The sequence below is a fragment of the Staurois parvus genome, unplaced genomic scaffold (genome assembly GCF_062004578.1).
Source record: "Staurois parvus isolate SC_StPar_1 unplaced genomic scaffold, SC_StPar_1.0 ptg000461l, whole genome shotgun sequence".
Lineage (NCBI taxonomy): Eukaryota > Metazoa > Chordata > Amphibia > Anura > Ranidae > Staurois > Staurois parvus.
Window position 1 is genome coordinate 832,867 of NW_028318257.1, and position 27,419 is coordinate 860,285.

The 27,419-nt window shown below is 44.0% G+C and overlaps 1 protein-coding gene across 3 annotated transcripts in view; it reads right to left on the reverse strand.

The window, feature by feature from the left end:
* The window catches only part of EVA1C (eva-1 homolog C), a 110,202-nt gene that overhangs the window by 22,418 nt on the left and 60,365 nt on the right, over positions 1-27,419 (reverse strand). For all 3 annotated transcript variants that reach the window (XM_089688934.1, XM_089688933.1, XM_089688932.1), the window contains exons 2-4: positions 15,738-15,943; positions 11,380-11,503; positions 187-339 (exon numbers count right to left, since the gene is read on the reverse strand). In XM_089688934.1, the coding sequence (XP_089545060.1) occupies positions 187-339; positions 11,380-11,503; positions 15,738-15,943 (483 nt within the window). The remainder of the gene's footprint in view (positions 1-186; positions 340-11,379; positions 11,504-15,737; positions 15,944-27,419) is intronic.

A 27,419-nucleotide genomic window follows, 5' to 3' on the forward strand; every position in this document is an offset into this window, starting at 1 on the left:
GTTTTTTACCCCTCTCTTTATGCTTTAGGAACTGTTTCCTGCACACCTTTGGCCATATATTGTAGGTGTGTACCTTGTAGTTCTAGGCCAGTTCCTATGGACACTATCTGCAATATTTTAATCAAGCTAAAGTTTTACTTGTTTACATTTGCCAACGTCATGATCAGATATTTCCTTTGCACTCACCATATGGCATCCCTTGGTCTCTATCCGTGGAACACAAGTTCTTTTCATGGGCAAAATAACCGTAGACAGCGGAGTAGATGTTGAGCAATTTGGGCTCCTTACAATGAAGCTTCAACTCGCGGTTTTCACAGACAGATGTGGATTTATATTCAGCTATAAACAGAAGCGCACATTAAGCAAACAGTCTGTGCAAACACTGGCGTTCTATATATAAAGCAAAACATACCATATAGCAGACCAGAGGATCATTGCATGGCACACATATCTTTTAGATGTCACACATCTGTGCTCACTTGGCAAATATCCTACATTTCAATACTGCAAAACTGTCATCACACAATAAAAGTATCACAATTCCCAGTTATGCTGTCTCAAACGTGGTCTATGTACACAGGAAATCAAGGGAACCATTGCTTTCATGTTCCAGAAGAAAGTTTGTTATTTGGAGAATGGAACTGACAGACTGCTATAAAGGAACTAGTGTCTGTAATGACAGAGGCAGCAGGTCAGGCTCTCTTTATGCTTCATGAATTGTTTCCTGTAAAAATATCTTTGCTAACTTCACATCTGCTCGGTGGAAAAACAGCCGAGATAGACCGATGGACATGAAGCGTGACATTCAATAATGGAATTGCAGAAACAAGGCGAATGTACAACTGGTAAAATAAGTATTAAATATGTCACCATTTTTCTAGGTAAATATATTTCTAAAGGTGATATTGACAGGAAATTTTCATCACATGTTGGTAACAACACATGCAATACATACATACAAAAAAACAAAACAAACAAGTTCAGAAATTAAGTTATGTGTAATAAAATGGAATGACACAAGGAAAAAGTATTGAACATGCTAATTGAAATTTATTTACTACTTCATACAAAATCCTTTGTTGGACACCTGTATGAAGAAACTAGTCGCATGCATTGCTCAGGTGTGATTTTGGCCCATTCTTCCACACAGTCTTCAAATCTTGAAGGTTCTGTGGGCCTCTTCTATGAACTCTGATCTTTAGTTCTTTCCATAGATTCTCTATTGGATTCAAGTCAGGTGATTGGCTGGGCCATTCTAGTATCTTTATTTTCTTTCTTTGAAACCAAATGAGAATTTCCTTTGCGTTTGGGATCATTGTCTTTCTGAAATGTCCACCCTTGTTTCATCTTCCATCATCCTGGTGGATGGCAGGAGATTTTTATCAAGAATGTCTTGGTACATTTTTCCATTCATCCTTCCTTCAATGACATGAAGTTTGCCAGTACTGTATGCTGAAAGACAGCCCCACACCATGATGTTCCCACCTCCATGCTTCACCGTTGGTATGGTGTTTTTGGGGTGATATGCAGTGCCATTTGACCTCCAAACATGGTGTGTATTATGGCATCCAGAGAGTTCAATTTTGATCCCATCTGACCAGACTATATTCACCTAGTATTTCACAGGCTTGTCTAAATATTGTGTAGGAAACTTTAAACAAGCTTCAGCATGCTTTTCTTCAGTAATGGAGTCTAGCGTGGTGAACGTGCATACAGGCCATGGCGGTTGAGTGCATTACTTATCGTTTTCTTTGAAACAATTGTACCTGCTAATTCCAGGTCCGAAGCCCTCCACAAGTGGTCCTTGGCACGTAGACAACTCTTCTGATCACTCTTTTCACTTCTATGTCAGAAATCTTGTGAGGAGCACCTGGTCATGGCCGGTTTATGGTGAAATGATGTTCTTTCCACTTCTGGATTATGGCCCCAACAGTTCTAACTGGAACACAGTGTTGATGGGGGAATCTCTTCTGCAGTGCTATTGTGTTCTGCTGGCGGGGAGTCTGCCCCACCGACAGAACACAATGACCACTGCTGGTGGCCATAGCCTCCAGCAGTGATCATCTGGAAAAATCCAACAGGCTGGTTCAGCACTGGGAGCTGAAGGCGATTACCTGGTTTGAAAGAGCACATGACCTCTTTCATGTGACAAAGTTGGGCCAATCATTGCTGTCACAATGGGCCATAGATTGATCGAATTACGGCTGGTCTCTCCTGAACCAACTGAGATTCAATCCATTTATGGCTAGCTTTTGCTCTTGCACGGGAACAGGGTGTGTGTTTGTGGGTGGGGGGGTTGCTAATGGGCTGCAAGGGTAAATTTAGGCTAACTGAACCTGTCGCTTCAGAACAGGTTCACTTCCAGAATGATCTAGAAATGTTGGGTCCAACTCCAGCCAAAATTTCCTTTCAGTTTTGTACAAAGTAAGAGTAAGAATTTTTTTTGTTGTTGCTGTCTGTGTCTCCATGGGGAACAAAATTCATAATGTCAGCACTAAGAAGAGAGAAGAAAAAGCTGTGGGGATTTCAAATCCCTAGACAGGTGAAGTGGCTGTTTGGTGTTTGACAGCAGGGGGATCGGCAATCTGGTAAAGTGGAGCCGGGGGGGGGGGGGAGATGGGGTCCAGTGGATGGCTTGAATCGCTGGAGGCTGAGGGAGAGAGCTACTGGAGATGCAGAGAACCAAGCTGTGGGAGAGGCAGGAGAGCCCCAAGCCGAAGCCACTGCCACTGCCACAGTCGGAGCTTCACTGGTTGGAACCCATCATGAAGGGAGGTCACCCACACTGCTCCTGTGTGAAGTCAGGCTCAAAGTCCCTATGACAAACTTGGGTTCACACTGAAGCTGTATAGGAAATAGCATGTGATTCAGATAGGAATTGCACAGCATTCCTGTTCAAATCGCATGCAATTCTTTGCAGTGCGATTCCAGCCCATGAATGGGCTCAAATCACACTGCAAAGGTATCAGTACTTGGCATCAGCGAGTACTTGACCGAAAGGCTCGGTACTTGCACTTGAAAGTAAAAAATGGTTTCGGTGTAAGTCTATCTGACAGGTTCCCTTTAAGTCTGCAGCAAAGAATGAGGGCGGCCTGTACAGGTGCGACATGAATCGCTATAGTCTTCACTCTTGGATCAGATGCAGAGAAACAAGTCCCTGGTCAGGTGCCAGCGACAGTTTTTGAAAAAAAAGAAGAAAATCTCTTTCTACTGTTGTAAAATAAGCCTTTTCAGCACTGGCAGAGAGTACACACTTGTTTAATAGGATTATTCTCTCCATTCAGGCGGAAGACAAAGTCCTTTTTCATGTGGTGTAATCAGCACAATGCTCCTGAAAACATCTTGAGTATAGTTGTATCCACACAAGGCAGACAGTGGGGAGCTACTCGGAGCATGACATAACAGGGCGCGGGATGGCCAGAAATGGGCTCTCAAAGGAGAAAAGTTACATTTAATGATCTTTTAATAATGTCTGCTTCTCTTCTGTCATTAATCTTCCTTCTCTCCATATCGTCCAGCATTGACACAAGGCCCACAACACATGTGTACCGCTCGTTGGCCTACAAGTGGCATTTTAGAAGGAAATCTCCAAACATCATCCTAAGTGGAAGTAAACTCTAAGAACTCTTTCACACTCGCGGTGGAGTGCTGTGCCCTCTGAAGATCGATCCACGTTCAGATCACTTTTTAAAGGGCATTTGACAGGACGTAAGGGGGCGTTATATTGCCTCCTCGCCAAATGATTTAACCCTTTAATGCCGCTCTACTGCTCTGAAATTGCGTGTGGCTCCATTGAACTCAATGGACAAGTTTGACAAGCAAAGATGCTTTTAAAAGTCTGCGCCCCAAGATAAAGATGCTGGTGGACACGGATCAAGCGGGTGGTCTTGGGACAGTAAAGGCACGGCACAGCTGCCCCCCACCACTGCCCCATCCAAGGCTTCATTCACACCAATATGTTTTATAGTGCTTTTTGCAGAAACGCGCTACAGTCCATTTAACATGGTTTCCTATGGAACATGTTCTCATCTATGCTTTTCTGAGCAGCTGCGTTTTTGGAAAAGGTCAGGGATTTTTTTTAAAAGCAAAAAGCAGCGTTTTTGCTGTAATACAGTTCAACAGAGAATCTGTTGAAATTCATGGTAGTGCGTTTTTGCGGCGTTTTGCATTTTTATTCTGTCCATCAAAAAAAAAATTCCACTTGAAGAAAAAAAAAAAAAAAAAAAAAAAAAGGAGCTGAACAAAACAGAAAACGCAGTAAAAATGCTTCAGAGACACGTGTCGAAAAAGGCTAAACGAACTGCGAAAAGCACTGCAAAACAGACAAAAAGCAAACTGCACAGGTGTGAACAGAGCCTGAAAGAGACCTACCGAAACCCACAACCATCCCATCTGAAAGAGACCTACCGAAACCCATAACCGTCCCATCTGAAAGAAAGCTATCGAAACCCACAACCGTCCCATCTGAAAGAGACCTACCGAAACCCACAACCGTCCCATCTGAAAGAGACCTACCGAAACCCACAACCGTCCCATCTGAAAGAGACCTACCGAAACCCACAACCGTCCTATCTGAAAGAGACCTACCGAAACCCACAACCGTCCCATCTGAAAGAGACCTACCGAAACCCACAACTGTCCCATCTGAAAGAGACCTACCGAAACCCACAACCGTCCCATCTGAAAGAGACCTACCAAAACCAACAACCGTTCCATCTGAAAGAGACCTACCAAAACCAACAACCGTCCCATCTGAAAGAGACCTACCGAAACCCACAACCGTCCCATCTGAAAGACACCTACCGAAACCCACAACCGTCCCATCTGAAAGAGACCTACCAAAACCCACAACCGTTGTATATGAAAGAGACCTGCCAAAACCCACAACCGTCCCAACTGAAAGACACCTACCGAAACCCACAACCCTCCCATCTGAAAGAGACCTACCGAAACCCACAAACGTCCCATCTGAAAGAGACCTACCAAAACCTTCAACCGTCCCATCTGAAAGAGACCTACCGAAAGCCACAACTGTCCCATCTGAAATAGACCTACCGAAACCCACAACCGTCCCATCTGAAAGAGACCTACCAAAACCTTCAACCGTCCCATCTGAAAGAGACCTACCAAAAGCCACAACTGTCCCATCTGAAAGAGACCTACCGAAACCCACAACCGTCCCATCTGAAAGAGACCTACCGAAACCCACAACCGTCTCATCTGAAAGAGACCTACCGAAACCCACAACCGTCCCATCTGAAAAAGACCTACCCAAAACCCACAACCGTCCCATCTGAAAGAGACCTACCGAAACTAACAACTGTCCCATCTGAAAGACACCTACCGAAACCCACAACCGTCCCATCTGAAAGAGACCTACCGAAACCCACAAACATCCCATCTGAAAGACACCTACTGAAACCCACAACCGTCCCATCTGAAAGAGACCTACTGAAACCCACAACCCTCCCATCTGAAAGAGACCTACCGAAACTAACAACTGTCCCATCTGAAAGACACCTACCGAAACCCACAACCGTCCCATCTGAAAGACACCTACCGAAACCCACAACCGTCCCATCTGAAAGAGACCTACTGAAACCCACAACCGTCCCATCTGAAAGAGACCTACCGAAACCCACAACTGTCCCATCTGAAAGACACCTACCAAAACCCACAACCGTCCCATCTGAAAGACACCTACCGAAACCCACAAGCATCCCATCTGAAAGAGACCTACCGAAACCTTCAACCGTCCCATCTGAAAGACACCTACCGAAAGCCACAACCGTCCCATCTGAGAGACCTCCTGAAACCCACAACCGCCCCATCTGAAAGAGACCTACCGAAACCCACAACCGTCCCATCTGAAAGAGACCTACCGAAACCAACAACTGTCCCATCTGAAAGACACCTACCGAAACCCACAACCATCCCATCTGAAAGACACCTACCGAAACCCACAAACCTCCCATCTGAAAGAAACCTACCAAAACCTTCAAACGTCCCATCTGAAAGACACCTACCAAAACCCACAACCGTCCCATCTGAAAGACACCTACCGAAACCCACAAGCGTCCCATCTGAAAGAGACCTACCGAAACCTTCAACCGTCCCATCTGAAAGACACCTACCGAAAACCACAACCGTCCCATCTGAGAGACCTCCTGAAACCCACAACCGTCCCATCTGAAAGAGACCTACCGAAACCAACAACTGTCCCATCTGAAAGACACCTACCAAAACCCACAACCGTCCCATCTGAAAGACACCTACCGAAACCCACAAGCATCCCATCTGAAAGAGACCTACCGAAACCTTCAACCGTCCCATCTGAAAGACACCTACCGAAAGCCACAACCGTCCCATCTGAGAGACCTCCTGAAACCCACAACCACCCCATCTGAAAGAGACCTACCGAAACCCACAACCGTCCCATCTGAAAGAGACCTACCGAAACCAACAACTGTCCCATCTGAAAGACACCTACCGAAACCCACAACCATCCCATCTGGAAGACACCTACCGAAACCCACAAACCTCCCATCTGAAAGAAACCTACCAAAACCCACAAACCTCCCATCTGAAAGAAACCTACCAAAACCTTCAAACGTCCCATCTGAAAGACACCTACCGAAACCCACAACCGTCCCATCTGAAAGAGACCTACCGAAACCCACAACCGTCCCATCTGAAAGACACCTACCGAAACCCACAACCGTCCCATCTGAAAGAGACCCAACTAGATGACATTCAGTCTACTAAAGCCTTGGGTATCACTGACATTTACAAATTGCCTATATTGACAATAGCCATGGTTTATCTGCAGGTAGTCTTTATCTATTTTTGTACTGACCTATTAGGCTTGGTTCCCACCAATGTGTTTTTTTAGTGCTTTTCGCAGAAACACACTACAGTCCATTTAACATGGTTTCCTATGGGACACATTCACATCTATGCATTGTTCAGCTGCTCTGTTTTTGGAAAAGGTCAGGGACTTGCTACTACTACTAAAAGCTTCTACAAGTCTATGTGTGCATAAACACATAGGATAACATAGAGGGCCATTTGGAAGCAGAATTAAAAAATAAACACCTGACGCCCCCTAAAAGTGGCTATAAAAACGCCATGTGTGCATGAGGCCTAAACGTATTAGCAGATTTAAATACACTAACACATTGAAGCCAAACTCCAGCTCACATCTTATATTCCGTTACAGCAAACAGTTTTTTCCTTTTGGGATAAACGTTTTACATAAATAAATAAAAGCTGATCATTGTAAGCACCCCTGTGAGTGTTCAGTAGTTTGTCTCAATCCCTGTAAACTAATACAATCTGCAAGGGAGCTTGTTCTTTTGAACGACAACAGACTTACTGGCCAGATCACCAGAGGAAAATAGAAGAAAGCCTAAAAAAGAAAAACTACTACAGACACATCTAAGAATTGGTAAGCTACAATATAATAAATGTTTGCTTTTTGGTTTATTACAGCTTTAATGTTATTATAGATTACTTTTCCTTTTAATCTGCAGCTGCTATAATTTCCTGTAAAATTCTTTCCCCTGCCAGGAGCAAATTAGATCATGCTTTATTGGGGTTTTTGCCTTCCTCTGCATCAACTGTGGGTATAGTACTGTGTATATAGGATTGTATCATTTTTTTCCTTTTATTGGTTGAACTAGATGGAAGTGTGTCTTTTTTTCAACCGAACTATGTAACTTTGTAATTCAACGCAATATGGTAACCTGGAGGCATTCTGTACACTTCTGGTCCCTGGTGAGGAGCACAGAGTCCAGAGTTTGGATTTGATCTTAAGAGACTAATCTTCTATCCCCCAACTACTGTATCTCCTGCAGTAACACTCACCCCAGGTTCACATCTAAGCGTTTTCTGCAGCGTTTGGCAGAAACGCACTACAGTCCATTTAACATGATTTCCTATGGGACATATTCACATCTGTGCGTTTTCACCCGGTGCGTTTTTTGGAAAGGGTCAGAGACTTTTTTTTAATGCAAAAAGTTGCGTTTGTGGTTCTATAGACTTCAATGGAAATGCTGCAGAAAAGCATGCATTGCGTTTTTGCTGCATTTTGCATTTTAAATCTGCCTAGCAACAAGAAAAAAACAAAAACGCGGCAAAAACGCAGGTGCAAAATGCAATGCAGAAATGGCTCAAACGCAACCTGCATAGGTGTGAACCTAGCCTAAATACAGATTTTTGCACTTTGAATTTTTTTCTATTTAACCAGCAACCTTTGCTGCAGGGAATAAATAGTCCCCATATAACACTGACTTCAAAATAATGCAAGATACATAAATAAATGAATATGAAAATTATATAAATGTTGGAATATGTGAATAACAAATTAATTAGCAACAAATAACTGAAAATGGAAGCTTAAGCAGATTTGTATAATTACAGCCACACAACTTAACAAAAGTAATATTTATCCTTCCAAGTCAATTACTGAACCAAATATCGCAACAATATCGCTTTTCTTCTCTGCAGCAGAGTGAGCTGGAGGAATTCTACTATACCAGCTTCTCGCCTAATACCATGAAATATTTTTTATTCCATTACGTCTGTCAATATTAAAACTCAGCTCCAGGATGGAGAAGTAAAACCCTTCCTGTGGGGAACCCCCATACTGCAAGGGTTAACATGGTTATAAAGGCTGAAGCAGGGGCGGACTGACAACTCATGGGGCCTCCGGGCAATAGGGGATCATGGGGCCCCTGTGTCCTTGCCCAAACTCAAAGCCTATGAAAAAGGTACCAGGGGCATCTCATGGGGCCCCCTACTGACCCCGGGCCCTCGGGCAGTGCCCGAGTTTCCAAATGGTCAGTCCACCCCTGGGCTGAAGGTTTTTACTATAATGCATTCTAGGCATTAGGGTAAAAAAAACCCTTCTGTATGCAGCTCCCCCTTATACTTACCTGAGCCTGATCTCGATCCAGCGATGTGCACAAGAGCAGTGGCTCTCTCCTTCCTCATTGGCTCAGAGACAGCTCCAGGAGCAATTGTCTCCCGCTGCTGTCAATCACAGCCAGTGACAAGGGAGCAGGGTCGAGGCCAAGCCATGCTCTGTTTATCTATGGACTCACAGAGCCGGCTTGGGAGTGAGTCCGCATGAGTGCCCTCATAGCTTGCTATGGTGGGACTTGGTAGGGGTGGGGGGAGGAGCCAGGAGTGCTGGTGGGGAAGGGGGGGCTCAAGAAGAGATTTGGGGCTGCTCTCTGCAAAACCATTAGACAGAGCAGGAAAGTATAACACGTAAGGTAACAACAGGTAAGTATAATAGTGTTATTTTTTTTTAAATAAAATTTGATCCTTTTCAATCACTTTATATACTCATTAGATCTCAAGGAAGCTAAAGTGGATGCATTACGTACCATATACCTTGCTCCAATAGGCTCTCCTCTGTGGTGGGTGGTCCCTCAGCATCATCATGTACTATGCTGAGCTATTAACCTCGCATTAGATGTGAAGGAGGCAGAAGTGTGACCACGGCTGAGAGCGCCCCGGGGAATAGGCTTTCTGGGACTGGTTGCACCGCTTGGAGGAGTCTATCTTAGCATGGAGTAAAGTACGTATTATTCCTTATCACTGTGCCCTTCGTGTCAGAGGACCAAGCGGAAAAAGACTGGCACTGTCACCATTACCCAGCATGGCTGCAGGTTGCACATGCAGGGCGCCATTGTGCATGTGGGTGCGCGAATCAGCGGATGCACATGTGCGGTGGCACCCGCAGGACGCTATAGTTTCTGGCGCCCATTTGCCTTTAAAGGGACTGCAGCTCTGACCACTAATTGCTGGATGATCGTCAGCCCCCTGTGTTCCTGTGCCTTCTCCTTGTGATTATTTGATTTCCCGTTGCCAACTCGGATTGCCTCGGACTAGTCTGATCTTCTCTCCTGACTCTGACCCCTGGCTTGTTCTGCTGACTTTGCTGCTGCCTGATCACCTGTATATGACCTTGGTTTATTCTCCTGACTTTGCTCCTGCATGATCTCCTGTGTTTGACCCTTGGCCTGTTCCTGACCTTGCTTCTGCTTCTTGCTTAGGCTTCTGATTGATCTCCTTTGCTTGACCTCTGGCCTTACTTTGACTCTGATCCCTGCCTGATGGCAAGTTCTGCCTGCCACATCTGAGGGACATCAGCTCTGCAGCTCCTCATCCTGGCTCTTCAGGCTCCAGACAGCCGGCAACTCGTGCTTCTCTGGGCCGAACACCCCCTGTTCCTACCTTCAGGAGTATTCCGCACTCAGCCGGAAGGGGAGCACTCTGGCCTCTGACCAGGTACGTGACACCTAGACATAATGAGCAGTTAACCCTTGCAGTGTTGGGGGTCCCTTTTTTCTTGTGCTCAGTGCTGGTCTTTAACCACTTTCCCTCTGCCCTATAGCAGTTTTACTGCTACAGGGGGCTCTCCTGTGTAAAATCACGTGTGTATATATATATATATATGTAATTGTGCACTTCTGCCTCACAGGGGCATGCGCGCTGCTGGCGTATTGCTTCTGCTGTGAACTGTCACAGTTGAAAGTAAAGGAAAAGATGTCTAAAAAAGAAAACTAATGCAGCCATTACACTTAATATTGATAAGCTGCAATATAATAAATTTTTGCTTTTGGGATTATTATCACTATAAGCTTACTGAGTATAGGTGCCCCCCATTTATCCTTATACTTGGGCCAGCCCCAGCCATCTACAGGTATGCTTCCTGCCATGGGAATGAATGGGGTGGCTCGCTCCCATGTGCACTATGTTCAAATGGTACCTTTTCTTTTTTTCAAAAGCTGTGCAGCAAAGAGCAGGGTAAGGTATTTGGGTATGTGGGGTGGTGGTGGGTATATTTAAAAGGACAACTTCAATAAAGGCAAAGTTGCCGTTTATATAAACCCATATGAGCCATTCCCACATCCCACACACAATCATATTATTAAAGCTGAACTCCAGCCTTTCCTTCAGTCTTGCACAGTTGTAGAGGCTCCTCTCCTGGACTGATATTGCTGATTTCACTGCACACTGTGAGCTTTTCACAATGTGCATTAGAAGTTGCAGCAAGTCAGGTAAAGCCCACCTTATTCCCTGGCTGGAGGAAGTCCAGCGTCACCAAGCCTCTTCTCTCCAGTCCCGGGGAGAAAAAAGACAGGGTCTTGTGATGTTTTCAGGAAGCTATCTGTAGCACCTTGCCAGCTCCTTCCACCAGCCATGATCTGTCTGCATTGCATAGTGAAGCACAGAGGCCCAGTGATGACATAACTGGGTTTAAAAAAAAAAAAGGCATGTAATGAAAATTGAAAACTTGTGTTTAAAAACATGATGATGAGAGGGAAAAGAAGGAACCAGTGAGGGCAAAATATAAGCTGCACTTACTAGGTTTGCACTTGTAAGACACCAGAAGATATTTTGTAGTACCCGGACATGGATCCAACCCAAATACGCGACTGTTCACAGGCAGCTGGCAGGACCTAAGATTCTGGCATTCATCCAGGACTTTCTAAAACAATGAGAGTTTCACAAGCTTGAGAACAGATCACACCCATCAACAATGTGTGTGTGTGTGTGTGTGTGTGTGTGTGTGTGTGTGTGTGTGTGTGTGTGTGTGTGTGTGTGTGTGTGTGTGTGTGTGTGTGTGTGTGTGTGTGTGTGTGTGTGTGTGTGTGTGTGTGTGTGTGTGTGTGTGTGTGTGTGTGTGTGTGTGTGTGTGTGTGTGTGTGTGTGTGTGTGTGTGTGTGTGTGTGTGTGAGAGAGAGAGAGAGAGAGAGAGAGAGAGAGAGAATGGACAATAGGCCATCACATTCACAGTCACATCCAGATGCTGTTCATGTGCAATCAGCCAATCTTCTCTTCTCTTCTGTATTATATTATTTTATGAAAAGGAAAACCCAGTTCCATGAAACTTTCCTGTTCTAAATCTTATCTGTACACTTACATATGTCCATTAGTATCAGCCGAATCTATATATGAAATCATTTCCTTTTTACACAATAGTACGCCATGCAGAGAAGGAGACCAATAGTAAGCCATCACAAACTGCACTTTTATTTGATCTAGCCCGTTCTCACTCAACTGTTCTGTAAAGGAAAAAAACAATATGCGTTTTGAGAATTTAGAGAATTCTATGTAATACATTTACACCAATCAGCCATAACATTTTGACCACTGACGGGTAAAGTGAATAACATGGATTATCTTATATCCTGCCCACTTTCAGGTGTCATTGTTATATCAGGCTGCAAGTGAACATATTGTCCCTGATGTCGATGTGTTGAATGTAGAAAAAATAGACACATGTAAGGATTTGAGTGACAAGGGCCAAATTGTAATGGCTACTGGGTCAGATCAACTCCAAATCTGCAGCTCTTATGGGATGTTCCAGTCTGCAGTGGTCAGGATCTACCAAAAGTGGTCCAAGGAAGGAAAACCGGCGACAGGGTCATGGGTGGTCAAGGCTCATTGATGCACATGGGGAGTGAAGACTGGCCCACGTAGTCCGATCCAATAGAAAGTTGCTGAAAAAAGTAATGCTTGTTATGATAGAAAGGTGTCAGAATAAACTGAGCATCACAGTTTGTAGTGTATGGGGGCTGAGTAGCCGCAGACCGATCAGGGTGCCCATACTGACCCATGTCCATCAGTGGTGTATTTACCATGAGGCAAACAAGGAGTTTGCCTAGGGTGGCAATTTTTTAAGGGGCGGCACCGCCCCATGGAAGAAGGGACCTGGTGAGCAGTGGAGGACTGACCCATGCAGGGCCGGCATCAGAGGGGTACCCCGCCCGCCAGAATTCAGAGCTGGGACCAGGGGAAAGCCTGGAGCAGAGAGAGAGAGGAGAAGTGGCAGAGAGGAAAGAGCCAGGAGAAGGTGAGCTGTGTTGTGTTCTCTGTGCTCTCCTTCCTGTCGTCCATGCAGCACATGAGACAGGATCACTGATAGATTGTATGGGACTGCACCAGTGCATTTTGAACATGGTGCAGGAAATGTGCACAGAAAGTGGGTTTCCGGCGCCGCGCTCTAGGGTGAGCAAGCCCTAACATTGACAGAAAGAGTGTAACCACTTTGACGTTATATGACAAGACAATGAAGCACTATGCTATGTAGACAGTAGGATTTTGTGAGCGTTTGCAAGTCAATGACATTAGTTTTCTCCTTGACTGCTGTCCAAGTATGTACTAAGCCCCACCCTTGCTTGCCGATAAGCCCCACCCACTACAATTTAACAGAATGCGCTTTTGGCATTGGATTGTTAATTGGTAGGGGTGGAGCTTAGTACTGACTTGGACAGAAGTCGAAGTCTTGAATACAGCCTGGGCCTGAAATCAACAGGAATCCACAAACACAATGGCAAAGATTTGAAGATAAACGTAGGCACTCAAAGCCATCACATTACCAACATGATTAATTAGCACACTACGTAGCACCAAGATTCACTTTAAGTGGAGCTAAACTGTATCTGAGCACCATAAGCTGAAAATGCTATTTCATTCATTTTTAAAATTCAAAGCAAAGACCCCCTTCCACCCATGTCTCCATCCTTTATTTTGTTGGGAAATCACTTTGAAACCCCCTCTAGCCTTTTATTAGCTGCAGCCATCTTGAGTAAGGGCAGACAAATCAGGTACAGCCATGGCCAAAAATTTGGAGAATGACTCAAATATTAATTTTCACAAAGTCTGCTGCTTCAGTGTTTTTAGATCTTTTTGTCAGATGTTACTATGGTATACTAAAGTATAATTACAAGCATTTCATACGTGTCAAAGGCTTTTATTGACAATTAAATGAAGTTTATGCAAAGAGTCCATATTTGCCGTGTTGACCCTTCTTTTAAGACTTCTGCAATTCACCCTGGCCTGCTGTCAATCAACTTCTGGGCCAAATCCTGACTGATGACAACCCATTCTTGCATAATCAGTGCTTGGAGTTTGTCAGAATTTGCGGGGTTTTTTTTTATTGTTCCCCCACCTCTTGAGGATTGGCCACAAGTTCTCAATGTCCAGGCCACAGATCCAAAATTTCAATGTTTTGTTCTGTAAGCCACTTAGTTATCACTTTTGCCTTATGGCAAGGTGCTTCATCATGGTTGGAAGAAGAGAAGTTGCTCTTGGATGATGTTTTTGCACCATTCTTTACTCATGGTTGTGCAAAATTGTGAGTGAGCCCACTCCCTTGGCTGAGAAGCATGACACAGGACTGATGGTAGCGCTCACCTTTTCTTCTCCGGACAAGTTTTTTTCCAGATGCCCCAAACAATCAGAAAGGGGATTCATCAGAGAAAATGACTTTACCCCACTCCTCAGCAGTCCAATCCCTGTACCTTTTGCAGATTATCAGTCTGTCGCTGATGTTTTTCCTGAAGAGAAGTGGCTTCTTTGCTGCCCTTCTTGACATCAGGCCGTCCTCCAAAAGTCTTTGCCTCACTGTGTGTGCAGATGTACTCCCTCCTGCCTGCTATCATTCCTGAGCAAACTCTGCACTGGTGGTGCCCCAATCCTGCAGCTGAATCAACAATAGATGGTCCTGGCACTTGCTGGACTTTCTTGGGCACCCTGAAGCCTTCTTCAAAACAATTGTACCTCTCTCTTTTAAGTTCTTGATGATCCGATAAATGGTTGATTTAGGTGAAACCTTAGTAGCATAAATATCTTTGCCTGTGAATCCCTTTTTGTGCAAAGCAATGATGAATGCCCATGTTTCTTTGCAGGTAACCACAGTTAACAGAGGAGGAACAAAGATTTCAAGCACCATCCTCCTTTTAAAGATTCCAATCTGTTATTCTAACTCAATCAGCATGACAGAGTGATCTCCAGCCTTGTCCTCATCTACACTGACACGTGTGTTAATCAGAGAATCACTGACATGATGTCATCTGGTCCTTTTGTGGCAGGGCTGAAATGCAGTCGAAATGTTTTTTTTGGGATCAAGTTCATCTTCATGGCAAAGAGGGATGTTGCAATGAATTCCATGTCATCTGATCACTCTTTATAACATTCTGGAGTATATGCAAATTACCATCATAAAAACTGAGGCAGCAGACTTTGTGAAAAATAATATTTTCATAATTCTCAAAACATTTGGCCAGGGCTGTAGCATTTACCTCCTGGAATCCATTTGCCCTTAGCTCAGCCATGCATACAGGAGGGTGTGCTTAGCTGAGAAAGCCTCTCCTCCCCTCCTCCAGATAAAAGAACAAAAAAAAGGCCCATGAAGACTCCCGGGATGTATGACATCATTTTGGCCTGGGCCAGAAACCAGAAAGCAACTAAAGAAATGTAAAAAATAAGTAAATATAATATACCTTCCTATCTATTTACTAATGCTAGCAGCATAAGGATTAAAAGTAATTAATGTTGATTGAGAGGGTTTGAAGAAAACACAGAACCATTCATATCAGTTTTTGCCCCCAAAGAAACCTACAACCTAAAGCCCCTACCACACTCACACATAGGCCATATGGTAATCTTACCTACCAGCATGTCTCAAGTAACAGTATACCCAGGGTTGGACTGACAACTCATGGGGCCCCCGGGCAATAGGGGATCATGGGGCCCCTGTGTCCTCGCCCACACCCAAAAAAGCCTATGAAAAAGCCAATGAAAGGTACCAGGAGCATCTCATGGGGCACCCTACTGACCCCGGGCCCTCGGGCAGTGCCCGAGTGCTCGAATGGTCAGTCCACCCCTGAGTATACCTAAGAGCAGGAGGAATAGCTAGCAGGAAGCATAACACCTACTTGTAGTGCAGTTGGGGCAAGGCAGGGCTGATGAGGATTGGTCATGGTCTCTAGTGACAGGGAGCCACACTTTGGTGAACCGTGCATGTGATGCCCATAAAACGCAGACTGGACGCTGATGGTGGAATGTCGAGGACACTGCAGGGTCAGGTGTTCGCCGTCACAAGCAGACACAGTGTGATTCTGCAACAGCCTTGTCAGGTAACCTAGAAAAGACACAATTGCAGATTGATTAAATTAAGGCAAACAGCAACTTTATACTAGTTTTGTTATAATTCTAAAAATGCTCCACAAGGTGAGACAATGGGGGCAGGAATATACAAGGAAACATCATAAACCCACTGGACAACTCCAACAAAAAATGTATATGTGCAAAACTGACAGTGACAGGAGTTGGGGCAAACTATGGCAGGGGTGCTTACAACGATTACACTTATTTCAGTGGTTTAAAGTCTTTGTACACTTTAAAATGTTTTTGTTGTTTTAACTAGGTATTAGTGTAGTTATATTCCCTGCACTGTTTCTTTGCCTCACATGCTGTGGCTGCAGTTTGTAGTGTTATGACTGATCAATCCCCCTTTGTTCATGTATTCATTCACGTAGCTTGCCCCTATTCACCAGAGGGACAGACAGTTTCTTGTTCTGCGTCACACAACATCTAATCCATAAAGACTGTATTGTGATCTCTCTGTTAACTGCTCTGCCTGTTTGTGTCTGTGTCAGATCAAATTACTATGTAGCTCGCACCTGCACCAGTGCTAGACTAAGAGACTCAGGGATTGTGGGGCATATAGTTTTCTCAAAGGAAATGTCAGTTCTTGGACTACAGATAGAGGTCATGCATTAACCTGTGCAGTGTTGTGCAATATGCCTCATGTCTAAACACAAACAGAAACTCCTGACACAGCAATGTGAAGATTTACTATATTATAGGTTGTTTGTTTTGCAACAAATGACGCCATGAAGCTACATGCTCACTGCACATTTTATAATGCCTTTTATATAATTTTATAATGCTCTGAAATAGCCTATTCATTTTCAAATCAAACCGATAATTCTCTTTGGTTTCTTGTTTGTAAGACCTGTTTCTGCTATGCCTCCTATTCCCCCAGCATATTCCCTGTGATTGATGGGAACTGTAGTTTCCTTTTAATGCAGAGAGAGAGGAGGGGATATGATGTAATCCCTGCTGTTAGACCTCCTCCTTGGCACAGCAGATGCTGTTATCTTTTGAATTACAGAGATGAGGTCATGAAAATTCAATTAGACTTTTCTCCTAAATGGTAAGGATATTCAAAACTGTATTAACTTTTTAGTGTTTTGTGTATGGGGTGTACTAATAGGGTGATTTTGCCTAACTCAGAATTTTTCTCTAAGTGCACTGCCAATATCACATCCCTAGCACGCCCCCCGTTACATCAATCATGAAAAATACATGTATAACAGGTTGCTTAATCCCACTTTTTTACCTCTATTTTTACTTTATATACAATAGATGCAAGGTTGGATGTGCAATAAAACACACTGTAATAGTTAAAAAGTACACTTATTTTTACATTGTTATACCTCTGACCTAAAAGAGGGCAAGGATAAAAAGTATAAAATAATTTGTTTCCTAAAGAGGGACTGTCCCTCCAAAGTAGGTAAAGCTGTCTATGTCTATGACTAAATAGCAAATACTGTAAACCTCAATCAATACAACCTGGCGAACTGGTTAACCTTGATATCACTCCAACAACATTACTCATCACAACCAGAAGACACATGCTGAGGCTTGAAAAGAATAGAATGAAAGACAGAGCAGCGTGGATCCATACTTGTGGAACCATCAACAGGAAAATTAGGAGAAATTATCATCCTACCAGGGGCGGACTGACAACTCATGGGGCCCCCGGGCAATAGGGGATCATGGGGCCCCTGTGTCCTTGCCCAAACTCAAAAAAGCCTATGAGAAAGGTATCAGGGGCATCTCATGGGGCCACCTACTGACCCCGGGCCCTCGGGCAGTGCCCACGTTTCCAAATGGTCAGTCCGCCCCTGCATCCTGCTCTACAGGCAATTTCTAAATATACGGACCCAGAGAGGGTGAACTCCAAGTACAAAGTATGCTATTCCAACATGGACACTGCACAAATTGCAAAGAGGCAGCAAAAATAGGGACCCAGCAGGACTGAACTGGTGGCAATTTCTATAATATGTGTGAGTGGCTTTGCACCAACACTGGCAGTCTTGGCATCCTAGGCCATGGCCTAAAGGTTGTGTAAACCTGGCCATGACCTCTTCTTTTTTGCACAATAATAGCCTTCACTCTTCTTGAAGGCTTTTCACAAGGTTTTGTAGTGTGTACTGTATGTAGAAATACCCATTCATTCTTCAGAATATTTATGAGGTCAGGTACAGATACTGGATGAAAAGACCACGGTCAAAAACAGTATTCCAATACATCTCAAAGTTGTCCAACCGGGTTAAGGTCAGGACTCTGTGCAGGCCACTCCAGTTCCTCCACCCTGAACTCACCAAACCATACGGAGCTAGTTTTGTGCAGAGGGGTACAGCCATGCTGGAACAGGAAAGGGCCTTCCCTGTTGTCATAAGGTTGGAAGTTCCTAATTGTCTAAAATGTCTTTGTATGCTGTAGCATTAACAGTACGCTTCCTTGCAAACACATTTCAGTTCCACTGACAGCACCATGATGTGTGAATGGTTGTTTTCCACCCCTGACAGCCCTATTGCCCTAAACTATGGCCTATGTTGATTCAGCAGAAATTCAGCCCTTAATAAAACATTCCTCCTCTTCTCTCTTCCTGTCTGGGTTGGTGAATCTCCCCCTTTATCACTTACTTGTTTCAAAGAATAATACACAGCAATGACTTATCTGTAGGCCTTTCCTTCCTCCTAAAGATTGTGTAGGCTGTATCATTTGGCAGAGCCGGGTGATTGACAGGCAAGAAGAACAATGTAAATACTGATTTTTGAGTAGCTGCTGTTAAACTAAAGTGGCTCTAAAGGCTGAACGTTTTTTACCTGTGCCCGATCTCCATCCAGCGATCTGCATGAGAGCAGAGGCTCTCTCTGCTCTCTCCCTACCACTGGCTTCCGTTGCTGTCAATCACTGTCAGTCAGGAAGGAGCAGGGGGCGGGGCCAACCATGCTTTGTGTGTCAATAAACACACAGAGCCAGCTCGGGAACAAGCATGCAAAAGTGCCCCCATAGCAAGTGGCTTGCTATTGGGGCGCTCGGCAGGGAGGACCAAGCAGTAAGAGGACCGACCAGCATGTCTTTGTTAGTGTGGGAGGAAACCAGAGTACCCGGAGAAAACCCACGCAGGCACAGGGAGAACATGCAAACTCCAGGCAGGTGGCTGGGATTCGAACCAGCGACCCTAGTACTGCCAGGCAGAAGTGATAACCATGACAGATCACCCTCTCACCAAAGTTACATTGTTGCAAATAAATGACAGATCACCCTCTCACCAAAGTTACATTGTTGCAGTCTGATCATTGGGGGGGGAAACTAAGCAATGCTTTATGCTGCCTGAAGAGTAGTGACAATATTTCAGCCTAGCTAAATCTTGATTGGAGCTAATGGCTTTTTAATGATGCAAACTGTATATTGTGACCTGTCAGGAAGGGTTGTAAACTTAATGAAAGATAAACTTTAACACCAAGTTATTCAACGAAAGTGTTTTTATGGTGCATTATCATGACAGAACAGACCAGAAGTTCCCAGCTGATCCACTAACTCCCTTTGTTATCTAATACCAAATCAGATCTAAACTAGAAAAATGTCAAAAAGAGGAACTTTGGTCAGCTTACAAAAATCACATTTGGGTGATCACCCCCCCTCAAGTTTAGACAGGAGCCAATTAACCTATCAGCATGTCATTGGAATGTGGGAGGAAACCAGAACACCTAGTGAAAGCCCAAACAAGCACAGTGAGAACATGTAAACTCAATGCACACACTGTCCTACCTGTTTCAGCTTTAAAGGGAGAACCAGGTTAGATGTTAGGGCCAATACAGACAGTTCTTATTTCAGATATTTTAGCAAAGGCTTCACTAAATTGAGGACCATGGACAAGATGCATACCATATGACAATCCTATCTAGAGCACCAGTCCCTAGCGCAAGATGCTCACCTCTGCAGCAGTCAGTGATTGCTAGGAATGGTGGTGTCTTAACAAGCAAGGGCATCGGGTGCGTGCCTTGCCCCTGTTTCACAGTTCAGCGACTGCCTTCTGCCTCCCTGGATTAGACAAGACACACAGTGGGGAAAATATTTATTTAATCCCCTGCAGATTTTGTGAGTTTATCCACTTACAAAGAAATGAAGGGTCTACAATTTTTATCATAGGTGTATTTTAAATGATAGAGACAGAATATTAACCAAAAATCCAGAACAAACACGATACAAATGTTAAAAATTGAGTTGCAGTTCAGTGAATAAAATACGTTTTTCATCCCCAAGCAAAACATGACTTAATATGTGGTGGATAAACCCTTGTTGGCAAGAACATAGGTAGGACGTTTCTTGTAATTGGTTACCAAGTTTGCACACATCTCAGGAGGGATTTTGGTCCACTCTTCTTTACAGATCTTCTCTAAATCCTTAAGGTTTCTTGGCTGTCACTTTGCAACTCGAAGTTTCAGCTCCCTCCATAAAATTGCTATAGGATTAAGGTCTGGATACAGGCTAGGCCACTTCATGACCTTAATGTGCTTCTTCTTGAGCCACTCCTTTGTTACCTTGGCAGTATGTTTTGGGTCATTGTCATGCTGGAAGACCCATCCATGGCCCATCTTCAGTGTTCTGGCCGAGGGAAGAAGGTTCTAATCCAAGATTTTACAATACATGGCCCCAATTATTAGCCCCTCAATCCAGCTAAGTTGGCCTGTACCTTTAGCAGAGAAACAACCCCAAAGCATAATGTTTCTACCTCCGTGCTTGACTGTAGGGATGATGTTCTTAGGGTCATAGTCAGCATTTTTCTTCCTCCAAATACGGTGAGTCAAATTAATGCCAAAGAGCTCAATTTTGGTCTCATCTGACCACCGTACTTTCTCCCAATTCTTCTCTTAACCATTTAGGTGTTCATCGACAAACTTCAGATGGGCCTGTACATGTGCCTTCTTGAGGAGGGGGACCTTGTGGGCACTGCAGGACTTCGATCTATGGCAGCGTATTGTGTTACCAATGGTTTGTTTGGTGACTGAGGTCCCAACTGCCTTGAGATCAGTCATAAGCTTCTCCCGTGTAGTTCTGGGCTAATCCCTCACTTTTCTCATGATGAACCTTACCTCATGAGGTGAAATCTTGCATGGAGCTCCAGACCAAGGACACTTGTCTCCTTCTCACCAAACGTCTTGCTGATGGCCTTGTAGCCCATTCCAGCCTTGTGCAGGTTTACAGTCTTGTCCCTGTAGTCCTTTAACAGCTCTTTGCCCATGCTGGTGAGGTTTGAATGGAAGAAAGAGATTCCGTGGACAGGTGTCTTTTATACACATAACACGTTGTTAGAAGCACCTTCCTAAATTGACAGGACTAACCTGTGTACCATATGAGCACATAGCCAGTCTGTGGGAGCCAGAATTATTATTGGTTGGTAGGGGATCAAATACTTATTTTACTCACTGAACTGCAACTCAGTTTATAACATTTATATCATGTGTGTTTTTTCTGGATTTTTGGTTGATATTATCTATCATTTAAAATACACTTACGATAACAATTATAGACCTTCATTTCTTTGTAAGTGGGAAAATTTACAAAATATGTAGGGAATCAAAGAATTATTTTCCCCACTGTATTGCTTAGATATGGGGGTACTCTGACTGGGGCACCTGATGTATGGGGGTATGCTGATGGGGGCACCTGGGGCATGGAGGTACTCTGATGGGGGCATTTGATATATGGGGGTACCCTAATTGGGACACCTTATGTATGGGGGTACTATGTATGAGGGTACTCTGATTGGGGCACCTGATGTATAGGGTGTGACGGAATGCAGCGTCCGACCCCTGCCCTTCTCACCAACTCGTGGCCGAAGGACCAGCCGATCTCGCACCGCGTTGTCACTTGCACAACAATGCCACTCTCAGCTGCACCCTGCATAAAGATTTCCAGCTTGCGAAACTACAGTCTATGTGCCAGCAGCCTGAGAGCGATTGTTACTGAGTCAGGTTAATTACGCAATTAACCCTTCACACTGCCACCACCACCTTTTTACAGAGAAGGAGGAAACTCACAAATCCTAGCAATCACACTATGATATTAGCATAAGTGTCTGTAACACACACTGTCACCACAGACAGGGATATTCAGAGGATTATTACATACAGTAGCACTCTTCAAGAGACAGGGATTCTTTAGTTTGCATTAAAAGCTTTAGAGACAGTTTCAACACATTTCAAAATAGGATTTATTACTAAAAGGGTCAAAATGGTGCAATTACAATATTTACAGAAAAAGATGTTACAAAGACATAAAGAGAACCATAATGCAACAGAGAAATAAAAGAAAGGAGTTAAGAAGGCAGAATACTTGCAATGTCCTTGGTTTAAGCAGAGTAAATTGTCCGAGCAAAAAGATTGCCTTCGCTCTCAAGTCCGTTAGATGTTTCTTGATCGATGTTAAACGAAAGCTTCCTTCTCCAGGCCTGTCAGACTTTTTCTATGATATTAAAGGGGTGTCGCCTGAGAACAACTGACCAATCATCCAGTTTAGGGATGGGTGCTAGGCAGCCCCTAAGTTAATGGCCAGGTCCCAACTGCAGTTTCATACGATTAATAACTTCCAGTATGTACAGGTGGTATTCTAGCAACTGGCAGATTAACATTCAGAATTATATTTCAAACCCAGGGATACCAAACATAGCGTACCCTTGTCACCCAGGAGGGAAGAGACTGCTTTCTTCTATCCCCTAGGTGCTAATATAGTCATGTATGATCTTGTTGGGCTCAAATAAAAATGATCTATCCAAATATATACCTAAAATTAATGTGCCCAGTTCTTGCTGAACTTTATGAATTGTATGTGCAATGGTTACATGTGGAATGGACGTTTTATGGCACGCTCTGCATCCTAGAGCCCTAATGGCCTAACAGGTCATGGCTGACTGAGTTATTGTTTTATGATCAGGCAGAGGAAAGTGGTTTTCAAAGCAGACCTCCTGCACCAGACTAATTAGCGGTGTACAACTCTTGGAGCTTCATCTATTTGTGTTTATTTAAGATAAGAGGCCCTTTTGAAGTCTGTTCAACTTACAGCTACAAATTCTATTTCAAGAGGGAGGAGAGGAGAGACAAAATGGCTGAAGCCTAACAAGATGGCTGTCACGTACAGCGTCCATGTCTCTATTGCGCACAATCGTCACATAGGGGTACTCTGACTGGGGCACCTGATGTATGGGGATACTCTTATGGGGAAATTTATATATGGGGGTACTCTGATGGGGCAGCTGATGTAAGAGGGTACTTTGATGGGGGCACCTAATGTAAAGGGATACTTTGATGGGGGTGATGTATAGGGTGCTGTAGTGGGGGCATCTGCTATATGGGGGTACTCTGATTGGGGCACCAGTTCTAAAGAGTGCACTGTGATAGGGATCTATTTTTTTTTTGATAGACATATCATGACTACATAAAAGTCATAGCATAAACATGAGATTTGGACCGATGCTGGAAAGAAATTTTACTGACTGAATCTCCTTGAATTTTAATTCAATACCCCAGCTTCAGCAAGTAATACCGAGTGTTTTATCACTATAGGAAGCTCTAGATACTTTAGAATATAATTGATTGTACATGGTCTGTGATGACATGTGCGATATATCTACAAGCCCCTATCTCGTCCCGTCTGCAGTCGGCTCTCACTCTGGTATTTCATGTTGTGCTATAGCCCAATTTTCTTCACAACAACGTGCTGCGATGCATTTAAAGCTGTCAAAACAGCCAGTGATTTCACTATTGTGCTATAAGCGGTCCTTCAAAGTGAAACCAGTATCATGTGTCCAGTGCAAATTAACAGTTTCACTCCTCACAATAGCTGAAATGGAGGTCTATGGTCGACTGAGTGTAAATCTTAAGCAATCCTGTGTAGATGAAATTCCAGGCTTATTACAGATGACTGCACCACAGAACTCATACTCTATGACTCATTTTGCAGATAAGTTTTTTTATGTGTACCCTCCATCAATTCACAATGAAAGCAATGCAAGCCATTTTAGGAAGAGATTTTTGAAATGCAGCCTACAAGGAACACTGTACTTGATCACATTAGTCATGGTGTTTGTTCTTTTTGGACACCATACTGGAATCGACCAAGTAGTTCAAAGGGTGCTGGTCACAGTGTAGAACAGGAAAAATATATGTCGCCAGCACATCACATGCTTGAGGAAGAGTCCCTTCTTGGTCCTGAAACATTACTTTTCTACGTGAACATCCAAGAAGAAAGAGCTTCGCACTCTGAAACAAACTTATTGGTATGCTGGTAACATACAGTATCTTATCTGTGACATCACATAAGGGTCATTAAAGCTTAATGTGTGCAGTTTAATAAATACATTTAGTTATCTGCTGATTTTTACAACTGAAATACATGCATTTAGTTCACTATTGGTTTAATTGCAGGGATTAGCCAAGCATACCACATGCATATTGTATTGTCCATTTTTTGTACTTTGTATGTAAATATATGTTGTGAGTTCTCCCGTGTTATAGTGAACCTGAGCTTTGACCATGCAGGGAGAAGCAACAGGTTTGCTTTAATGTTGGCCCCACCAGCTGCTTCCCTTTGCTCTTCCTCTGTTCTAGTTGACCCCCAAGGTATGAGGTATCCAAGCTATGACCCTCCCTGGTAAGAGTATTGAATCTGATCCCCAAAGCTTTAATTTCCAACCTGCTGCTCATGACTTAGCCCTACACTTAAATCCTCCAACCTCCTTAACTCCTCTTCAACTATTCCTATAAGTCTTGTAACCCATCTACTGTACCTTGCACAGTTTTTTCCCTCTTCTCCTGGAGAAGTGATTTAGTTGTACACTTGCAAAATGTGAGGTTACAGAAATGGTGTTTGGATAGTCAAGAAGGTCCTACATGACCCTCAGGAGCAATATCTTCTGTCTCTGTTACCATATCGCTCCCTCCCTTGCATTGCAGCCAGGGAAAGTATGGGCATCTTTTTTTTGCCAGAAGAAGCACCTCCATTTACAGAAACAGTAGGGGAAAGTCACTGAAACTGGTGCACTCAGAATCTAGTACAGCTGTGCATGGCAACCAATCAGTTTCTAACTTCAGCTTGCTCAGTGTCAGGGCTCTGGGTATGACCAGAGGTGTGTGGACTGACACAGGGAAACGCAGGCTTCAGGTATAGTGTAAACAAGACAATTTATTAAGACTAAACAACACAAACGCAGTGCAAGGTAAACATAACACAGTGCAAACAACCCAAACTCCAACAGATAACCATATATACAAATCAAACATAGTCGGGCAGGCCGGGTCGGTAGCAAATGGGCAAACAGGGTACCAGGAGCGAGCGGAAGAGTGGTCAGGAATAGCCGAGGTCAGGACAGGCGGAGTTCGGTCAGAGTCAGGATCAAAGCAGAGTCAGGATCAGGCAGGAAGCAGACAGGATGTAGGTACAGGGGCTCATGGGAAACATACCCCAAGGCACTGACTGCAGGTCTGGCCATTCCTTAAATACACCTCCTGCAATCAGCCTCAGGTGATGGCTGATTGCAGGAGTGAGCTTCTGGTTGCTGAGAGCACCCACTGGCCAGCCCTGGTACTGCAGCCCACACGGCAGATGAGTCCCACCACTAATAGTGAGTCCATTCCTGACACTCAGTTAAGCTTTGCATAGAAACCAATCAGCTTCCAGGTTTTACTGCCAGAGTTGCACCAGATGTTACACTCTCCAGTTCTAGTAAATAACCTCCAATGTGCGAAGATCTCCATGTTTATCATAGTATAGTAGCCCTAAAGGGGGAATTTCCGTGGAATCTATCTTGTTCACCTCATTAACTCCTACACCTAAAACCCCCAATCCTCATAAATCGTTCCCTTCACCTAATCCTGTAACTCTTGTAACCAATTTAATATGCACAGATTGCTCTTTATCCTCTCGGAGAAGTGACTTAGCTGTACACTTTCACAAGTTGATGAATCTGAAAGAGAGGATGCTTTGAAGGTTTAGATGGCCAAGTGGGCCCTACAGTACCTATATCTTCTGTTTCTTGCTACGTCACTTCCTCTGTTGCATCAAAGAAAACATCCTAAGTATAAGTAACTTATTTCCCAGCAGTAGCATCTCAGTCTATAATAACAATGTGCCAAGATCTACAGGTTGCTCATAGTAGTTCTAAATGTAGGAATTTGCAATGACATATCAAGATAAGTGTGTGAAAGTGAAAAGCAGTAAATCAGAATTGCTCAAACCAATAGCTTTCAAGAGCCTTTCTCAGCCAGGGTTCCATGGAACCCTAAGGTTCCTCCTGAAGTTACTAGGGGTTCATTGAGCTGTGTGCAGTGGCCAATTGATCTCCTACCTTCACTGACCATGAACACAAGGGCGCAATTCTCCACTGGCTACCAACATAAGAGGTTCCTTCTTTCTACACTGACTAATGTGAGAGTATACTTCAATTTTCAATATCTGCATTTTAGGGATGAAACAACTAATCGAAAAAATCAATTATGAAAATAGTTGTCAACTTTTTTCATAATCGATTACCTATGTGCATAAAGTGCAGCGCTAAAATATATATGTATATATATCTCATCAAGGAATATTATAAAACACCAAATATACCGTATTTTTTGCTCCATAAGATGCACTTTTTTCCCCCCAAAAAAGGGGGGAAAATGTCAGTGAGTCTTATGGAGCGAATATGGAGCGGCCGGTCCAGTATTCCCGCCGCCATCAGAATACCGGGATGGCCGCTCGGCTTTTTTCTGCAGCAAAACCTTACCTGTTCCTCAGTCCAGAGCTGTACAGTCTTCTGGCGCCGGCATCTTTAGTGTGGGCACCCGGCTGTGACAGCCGGATGCCCACTGCGCATGCACGAGAAGCGCTGCGCTTTGTGAATGGTCTGGCGTCTTCTGGGACACATGACAGGTCCCAGAAGACGCTGGACCATTCACAAAGCGCAGCGCTTCTCGTGCATGCACAGTGGGCACCCAGCTTTCACAGCCGGGTGCCCACACTAAAGGGAGGACAACTCCGTGGAAGTAGAAGCGGGTACCTGTCAAATTCAGGTACCCGCTACCCCTCCCTCCCCAAAGGTCCGCAGTCTCTTGGTCATCCCCTGTACTGTCTGCAGTCTCTGGTCATATCCTGTACTATGTCCGCAGTCTCTGGTCATATCCTGTACTATGTCTGCAGTCTCTGATCATTTCCTGTACTATGTCTGCAGTCTCTGGTCATCTCCTGTAGTACATCCGCAGTCTCTGGTCATTTCCTGTACTATGTCTGCAGTCCACTGGTTCAGAATATTTTTTTTCTTGTTTTCCTCCTCTATAACCTAGGTGCGTCTTATGTTCAGGTGTGTCTTATGGAGCAAAAAATACGGTATATATATATATATATATATATATATATATATATATGCGCATTGGTACAAAACAAGTGAAATCATGTACGTCAGTGAAACGATAAATAAATAAGAGTCCATACAGTGTGTA